At 37.4% G+C, this 8,854-nt stretch overlaps 1 protein-coding gene across 1 annotated transcript in view; it reads right to left on the bottom strand.

The window, feature by feature from the left end:
* Positions 1–2,674: 2,674 nt before the first annotated feature.
* The window catches only part of LOC104466692 (fibropellin-1-like), a gene marked incomplete at its 5' end in the record, with an annotated part of 38,749 nt that continues 32,569 nt past the window's right edge, over positions 2,675–8,854 (bottom strand). Inside the window, one exon of the mRNA XM_010080212.1 lies at positions 2,675–2,853. Coding sequence (XP_010078514.1) covers positions 2,675–2,853 — 179 coding nt within the window. The remainder of the gene's footprint in view (positions 2,854–8,854) is intronic.

Raw genomic sequence — 8,854 nt, 5'->3', positions numbered from 1 at the left:
GGGGATTCATCCATAGCATGCTGATGCATACAAACATGCTACATGGCTTTCACTCATATTGACACAGGTTTTTTATTTGAGAACAGTAAATATTAAAAATCATGCAAGTGTTAGGTTTGCAGAAAAAGGAAAAATGCTCAGTAACAAATCCACGCCTCTGTGTTCTTATATTTTTCCAGTTATTTAAAAATGTTTTTCTAGGAGACACTGCAAGAAATGCGAGCATTAGGAGACTGTAAGAAGTACTTAAGACCAATCACTAAAATTATCAGCTGTGACAGTCAGTGTTTAAAAATTGTTGCTGTAAATTTAGAAAGATTCTTCTTAGGAAAATTGAAGGACTTCTGGGAAAAAAATAAATTTCGATTTGAATTTTTTTACTGTTTTTATGGGCCTAATCTAACCAGACTAGAAATAATTTCATGACAAGTCAATTTGAGATCTCTTACATAATTAATAAGTGGTGATAAATTATTTTTTGTCTGTATTTCCTTACCTTTGGCATTTATTCTATTTGTATCTTTCTATATCCTTCTTTCCTTCCTTTCCTAGAGAGTTTACCAGGAAATGTGTCAAAGAAATCACCTTCAACATGACAGGTACTGAACAGTACAGGAAAACTAATGAAAAACAACAGCCTTAAGTTGTTTGTTCGAAATAAACCAAATCACTAGTCCAGCTAGTGACAGACATTTGAGTATCAGCCTTTGATCAGTGTATCTGGTTTGACGTTTAGCTCAGCTGCTCAATGAATAGTGAAAGGTCATAAACACAATCCTGTTAAGAAGAAGTACTGACAGGAACCTGACCCACCTAAAAGCTTGTCCAGAGCTTTCAGTTTGCCCCTAGATCTCAGGTAATAGGAGAGCTATGGGAGTTAACTATGATATTACAAAGAAATAGGTACTGACAAACAGAAACAACATTTTGCTTCTAAATTTCAAACCTGATGTTGCTACTGGTAGCTTTTTAAATAAAGCAAGAAAAAACAGTAGAACAACTACTGTTTTCCATAAAACAAAGCTATCTAGTATCTTAACATAATAGCTGATTCAAATTTAGATCTTATGCATATGACCATTATCACATCAGTACACTTCAAATACCAGAAAGTCCCATTTTTGCCAAGCTCAGGCTCAAAAGTAGGAGAAAGTTAAAGAAACACGCTGTTCGAAAAACACTTCAACCCAAACATCCTCAGAAGCACCCAGACATTTACAGAATTATTTGATGTCAAGTTTCCTCTTTTGAACTTTCACTCATCGCTAGTTTATAGAACATTTCAGTATAACAAATCACACTGCAAATTAATGTGCTGCCTCTATCATTTAATACAAAAAGGTGAGTTTTTGAAAGTGCCAAAAGTTAGCATTTCTGCCCTGCTCTACGAAGAGTTGGCACAAAGAGAACCAGTTAGACAGCTAATACACAATGATCAGAGAAGAAAAGATTACTCTGTAATAAAGCACCAAATTTTATACAGTCTAATCCTGTATTAATAGGTATACCTCAAGGCACTTTATTCCATCTAACCCAATATTACTGTAGACTAGAGTAAGAGGGTTTCAAAGTCATACACCCAAGTCATAAAAGAAAGTGATGTCTTTCTCCAAACTAAAAGACATGATACAAGCATCAGCTCTAGTGATGGACATAAAATTGCTGACAGAGCCTCTGGATTGGACAAAGGAAATTAGTTTAATATAGAAACTAGGAACATATGCAGAAAAAGTCAGGAGAAAGCTGAGGGAGGATGGGGGCGTAACCTAACAACAGAGAGACAAGTATCAAGAAGCCAAACATTAGAAAAGACAGAAACCCATACTTTTTGTGACAAAATGAGACCTGAACAACCTCAGTTAACCATAATCTTAATCTATATTAGATTCTTATGAGACAGATTTATCCCCTTGTCTCTGAAACTAAAAGCGCTCCGACTGGCTGATCCCAGGGTGACTCTGCGTTCCAGTACCTCACGGCAATCCAGCACAGCTGCTCGCTCTCACTGGAAGGACTCGCTTGCTTGTTTCCTTCTAAAGGACAGAAGAAATGCGCTTATCTGGTGTGCCTGCCTTAACACCAGTCGAACACTACCCAACCCTCGCTAACCCTCGGCCAACCCCCCCGCGACTGGCTGCTAGGGGCGATACGTGCCACCCTGCAGAGAACCCACCACAGCGACCGGGGACCACCCGTGCAGCGGCAGCCAGTCACCAGGCGCGGCGGGAACTTGAGCCAATCGGAACCGGGTATTCCCTCTCTGCACCTATGACTGACAGGAGCGGTGGGGGCTGCAGGAGAGAGTCATCAGAGACACCGTGGGAAGTGGTAGGAGCGCTTCAGGGCTCTAATGGCAACGAGGAGGGGACCAGCCGGTGCGGCTGGAAGCCCTGCCCAGACTTTCCCCACCTCCTTCCGCATCTTATCACCTGCCTTCAACCCCCTACACCGCGGGGCAGGGACACTGTGTGAGGAACTCCTACCCAGACACACCCGACTTCCCTTGGAGGCTGTCACATGTCCCCTGCTGGGGGCTGTGTCGTTAAATACATCACCTGTGACTAACAGCACTTTCACATCCAAGCCCAGTTAGTCCTCACGCTGGGGGTTTGGTTTCAAACAGCACAGTTTGGCTCTAGGCCTGTGAGTGAGAAGTGCTCCTGTCATCAGCCGCTCAGGCTGGTGTCTGGTAGCAGCCCCCAGCCAATGTGCAGAGTTTTGTCCCTCCGAGCCCAGAGCCGCAGCGCCTGGAAGTCCAGAAGGTCATGGAGCCGGATGGGTCATGTTCCCCAATGGGGAATTCCAACGTCCCCGGGTTCTGAGTCACTAAATGGAGGCACTGCAGGAATTTATCTGAGGACAAAAAATAACACAGCGGTGCAGATCTTTGTATTTGATACACGTCCTCTGTGCTGGAAACTAAACCTTGGTGCTCTTTTCACTGTTTCTGCACCTACAGTCTTGCATTACCACAACTTAATGTAAGAGCACATGGCTGTCTGATAGCGCGCACCTGAAGCTGATTCATACACTAAGAACTTGGAAGAGTCTGTTTAGCAGAGTCACCTAGTGACAGCTGCATTCACAAGGAAAAAAATCATAGCAGTTTCTGATTGCAAGAGAATTTCTGTAATGAATACTTATGGTCTCAGACTGGTTTGTTATAGGAATTGATACTTTCTGGGAAAGGCACAAATTATGTCCAACAGTCTAATTCACTTGTTATGTAACAGGATTTATAAATAAGTTGCCAAAAGTCAAATACAAGTACTCTTTTGAAAACCAAATTATTTAATTGAAAAATCAATAAGAGTTTACTTTTGAGGCTTCTTCTAAAAGTCTCGGGTCAATTAAAATATTAATGAAGAGGCCATAGAACGGGACACAAAAGTTAATACTGAGATACATTTTCATTAGGTAAGAGTTGCCACCATTTTAAAGGTATAGTTTACTGGAAGGAAGAGTGAGAAAAGGGAAATGTAACATTAAAGACAGACTAGAAAAACTGAGTGATAGCATTATGACCAAACTCCCACCATCTTTAGGAACTTTTTCCAGTCTCAAATTTTTCCTCTCTTCTTTTGTGTTTGTCTTTGTCTTAAAAATCAGAACATAGTTTTAACAGCAGCAGCAGCTCCCAACTTAAATAATCTCTTGCTTTTTCCTGAAAAATGCAAGTTAATTCTAGATTTATTAGTGTATTAAAGGACTATTAAGAGGGAATTTCCATTATTAAACTTTTATACAGACAAGAGACAAGGGAATAGGAGTATTCTTACAATAAAAACCTACCTTAACACTTTACATGCAAATGTCAAGAACTGTCTTCCCCTCTGTATCTGTTTTCCTAATACATAGTTAAATTAATTTTAATTAACTTAGGACAAAGCAATAAAACCATCACTAATGTGTGCTGTATTTAGACTACACTGTGAGCTTAGGGAAGTTATGCTTTAAGAAATTATGACTTTGGATTTTATGGCTCTCTCTATATTTGGTATAGTAGAGGTTAACAACTCTTTACCTGTTAGCTCATCTTTCATATGAGAGAAAGAAAGATTTTCCTCTCTGTTTGATAGCAGCAAATTTAAAGACTTTCATTGTAATCTTGTCAGGCTGTAAAAATATTTAATCTTAGCTATAATTTTTTCTGTCTCATTCCCACTCCGTGGGAGAGCTTGATCTTATTAAGGGCAATCTTTTGTAATTTGCATGTTGTGGGCCTTCCTGGAGTTTGCCTCTTATTACTCTAATGAAGTTCTATTTTTTAATATCGAGGGTGCTTGCCTACAGGGCTTCAGGAGGCTCTACACCTTTTTATGGTATTGCAAGCACCATACCAACTACCCGTATTTATTATATCTATTACAATTTATGATGCTGGTGCATGGTTAGGGCTTTTCTTAATTCTCAGGATTTTAGCAGCATATTGATGAGACAGGCAATCTCATCAACAAACCACAAGAAGATTATTTGTGTCTGAAATTTGTCTACAAATGTGACAAATTACATTTCTTCTTTTCCTATCTGTGTAAATGCAGTCATGTCATCATTACGCCACTGACTATCTTTCTTTTTCTTTATTCCCCCTCATTCTCTCTTTACCATTGATGTTGCATCCTCTTCTTCTACTCATGGAATCCCACCCAGGCCCTGGCAGGAACTGAATGGAGGTGTGGATTTGTGTACCCATAGCAGCTAATAGGGTGATAGCGGGGGATAATATAAGCCAAGAGAAAAAAAAAAAAAAAAAAAAGTCTGATGTGGACAGGAATGTGGACCCTGGAGGGCTGTACTGACTTAGGGAGCTTTAAATGGAGGAAAGCAGTAGCAAAATAAGATAGGAAGGTCAGGGAACTGAAGATTCAGAGCAATGAGAGGATGAAAGGACATAACCTCTAACTAAGCAATCTTTATTAGCATTTGTAGATCTTTAGCAAATCTAATTTTGATCATCCCCTGTTAATGGGTCAAATTGTGAATTGAGGGATGCTGTGGAGAAGTGGCCTTTCTGAAAGTTGGAAGAAAAAGGCTGCAAGAGCACAGTGAGAACTCTGGACTTAGGAGACTGCCATAGTGTATTTCCCACCAGCCATCTCAGGCACATAAATTTAAGATCATGGTTTTCACAACACACATGCAAGATCCCCGTTCTCCCTTTTTCACCCACAGTATCATCTTTTCTTGTTCCTGAGGTACAGCAATGCTGTGTGAAATATTTTTAAGATGTTAATATCTGGAAAATATAAACATGTATGCATAAACACTCAATTTGGATAAACAAAGAGAAAACAGAAAATTAGTTCTCTCAATGCAGTCTCCAGTAGAAGTTATCCAAAGAATAGATTGCCATTAAATATTATTATCACTAACTACTAGTTTTTCAGGAATTCCATAAAATTTTCTGCTTCATAATTTTCAAAGCATAGTAACCAATATCAGGGTCCTTCTTCGACAAAACTTTGGTATGCATTGTTTGCTGGAACTTGTTCCACTCCTTTGTAACTATATAGTTTCAAAATAATGTTTTAAATCAGAGGAAGAATGGGGCAAAGAGGGCATTTTTGCATGTACAGCATAGTTTTTCTTAAAATATTTTATTAAAGCTATTGAGATACAACAGAGCAGACATCTCTCTGTCATCTAAAAATATTCGATTTCAAATTCTTTTGTCTTCATTTATGTTTCTAAATTCTATGTTTGGATATTTCACTGATTATATGCCCAGAGGAAAGTAAAACTGTTGATGCAACAACATATTATTTAATTTAACTTTTGATATTAAATCAATATTATACTGGGCATAGTTATTTTTTTATTTCTTTCCTCTAAAAGAGAAATCTAGTATTTTCATTTTAGAAGTGCAGTATTAGTGTACAAGCATGTCTTAAAAGGCCCAAAGCTCTTAGCTCTCTGCTTATAAAGTGAAAACCGAGTAAGTTGAGTCCCATACTGGATTCTTCCACTCCTGAGGCAGAAGCTTAATATATTAAGGCTTAATATATTAAGTATATTTTATACTGCTGACCCAGACTCAAGGCTGAGCTCTCTAAAAAGGTAAGCATACAACTGGGACCCTGTAAAAGGCAAGTGTCAGAATTTTTTCTTGGCTTTCACTTGCCATCAAAGTGGAGTCAATTTACTCCAGCATGGAAAGTGTGTAACTTACATTCCCATTAGTAACAACTCACAGCCAGCATAGGCCTAAAGAAGGTATAGACATGCTGTTGTAATCATAAGATGAATGAGTTACTGTTGCAAAATTTTATACCAAGAGGATAAGGTATAGGTAAGGATAGACAGGTAGAAATTCAAGGAGGAAACTTAGTGGGAAAAAATTGGACCAGCTTCTTTGAATCAGATGTTTTAAAAAGTAACTGCATAGTTGCAGAGTTGCTTAAAATGCAAATGTACATAATTTATTTTTCTCCAATTAAATGTTTCGGAAAAGCGTATAAAGAGCTAGAAAATATCACTGCTTAAAAATGCTGAACACTGAAAGTTATTTTAAAAATAAAAATGGTATCAAGAATTGCTCCTGATCTTATTTTCATTTGCATAATATGTGTATAATCTTCTGAAAGATAATACAGCAGAAGAAAACAAAGCAGAGCTCTGTAACACACTGTATGTTGAGAAATAATGAGATAATGAAGTGCACCAGAGCATCTTGCTGTTTCGGTATTTCATTAAACATGCATACTGTGAACAAGAATATTTGTTTACTGATATGTATGGAGAAAGCCAGCATAAGCACTATTCTGGGTTAGTTGCCACCATTGTACTCAATAATAGATGAGGAAGGAGGTCTCAATTTTATAAGGCAAACAGGATGTTGCTTATTTAGAATACAAACCCTTAATTCATCATGAATAACTTCTTCATTGGAAAATGAAGATGAGAAGTATACTGGTAACTTTATCTAAAATTTGAAAAATCTAAGGTTTTTAAATTAATAAAATATTTTTTTTTTCAGAATGGCCATTCTGTTAGTAAGCAACTACAGAATAATAAAAAGTAACAGTACACATGTGCACAAAGAATCTTTGTAGGAGACGATGACTTTGTGCTCATTTTTCCAGAAATATATCAAGCTTCCTTCTGTGTACTCCTTTCCTCATGAAAGCACAAATATGTTTAGGAGAAGGAAGAAAGAAGCTCATTTGCCATCTAAATGCCTAAAAAGCCAAAATGAGAGGGACTTACATTGGTATGAATAAATTGTGACATTACACAGGACAATACAGAATTGAATTTTAAAGATTCTATAGGTAAGGATAAAGCAGTGCTATACATTAGGGGTATGTGACCAAAACAAGAACCAAGTCTAGAATTAGGGTCAAGAAGTGTGACAATTGCCAGGGACAGGATGAGAGAGGAGATGGCTATTGTTATTCCAAGCAAAACCAGTGTGAAATAACAAAAAAGATAAATCTAGACTAATTCGTTCCTCTTCTTTTTCTTCTCTCAACACAATTCAGTCAGAGAAAACCCTGATTTCTAGTAGTAAAATGGTAAATAAAATTGGGTAACCCAGGGGCAGTGCAGACAAGGGTAGAGGAGATGCAGCTTCTTGAGTTATCTTGCAGGAATAGGTTTCACATTTTTGGGGGAGGGGAAAAGCTCATAATCTACCTGCTAAATTCACTTCTGCATATATATGTGGTTTTAGTGCTACAGATAAGACAATCACATAATGACTTAGGATGACAAAAGAGTTTCTTCGCTTTTTTAATACAGTGAACCTAGAAGAGGGAGAGAGTATCTCTAAGCATTCAAATGTATCAATTACTAGTGACTCTATTAAAAAAAAATTGTAGCTTCAATCTCACTGATAATTAAAATTAATTTTTTAACTTCTTCCTAAAAGAAGTGGCTTCTTCTTTTTCCTCCATCCTTCTGTTGACTTTGAAATTTTAAACAAGAGCAATGCAGTGAGACAAAGATGTATTTTTTTTCACATCATTGCCCAACTAGTGACTTTAAACGAGGCTGAAGTACCAGCTATGTCTATGCTGATGGGTTAAACAGTGCTAGGACATGGACAGTGTCCCAGCACTGAAATTTGATTATTTTGACTATTAAGTCATTAGAATGATCATGTCCCTAGAATGCTTCCTGCCTGGGACAACTAGTGCCCTTTCAAAGACTTCAGAGGCACAATTCCAGAGTAACCATGCCCTGGGGACATTCCCAATATACAATTTCTCAGTTATAACCATATAAGTATTCCTGTGACTTTCTTATTTCTGGGGAATGATATTTTCACAGAAATTAAGTCTACAGTGCATTTTTTTCTCACCTACAGGTTAGAGACAAAATTATAACAAAGATACTCAGATATACTCTTGCTAAATGAAACAACTATGTTTGATGTGTGTTCTGCTTATCTGCCAGTTTAGCAACAGAAGGAAATTTTGGGTTTGAAAATCTAGTATATCATAAGGAAGAGAAAAAAATTGCATATCTGACAGTAACAACGCAACAATTGGGTTGATTCAAAAAAATGAGATTTAGACAGCTGTTGTAAGGAGGAGATACATTCAGTAAAGACAGAGAAGGAAAGCCGAAAACTTTGTAGAAGTCTAGGTTTTCTTAGATTAGCATACATGAGATTCAGTACACTTGAACTGAATTCAAAAAAACTAGTATTAAAAGCAACTTAACTCTCGTATATTAATTACCCAGTTTTAAAATACATTTCTGATTCTCTTTTCCCCAATATGTTTTGGTTTTTTGTTTGGTTTTTGTTTGTTTGTTTGTTTGTTTGTTTGTTTTTTGTCAAACCCACGTTAGTTTTCTGTATCTGCCACTTACATCACGCGGGGCAGCTGGTAATGGAAACTCCAGAAAT

Source organism: Pterocles gutturalis, unplaced genomic scaffold (genome assembly GCF_000699245.1).
Source record: "Pterocles gutturalis isolate BGI_N339 unplaced genomic scaffold, ASM69924v1 scaffold5659, whole genome shotgun sequence".
NCBI lineage: Eukaryota > Metazoa > Chordata > Aves > Pterocliformes > Pteroclidae > Pterocles > Pterocles gutturalis.
Note: the sequence above shows the minus strand (reverse complement) of the source record. Positions and strands in the feature narration are given on the sequence as shown.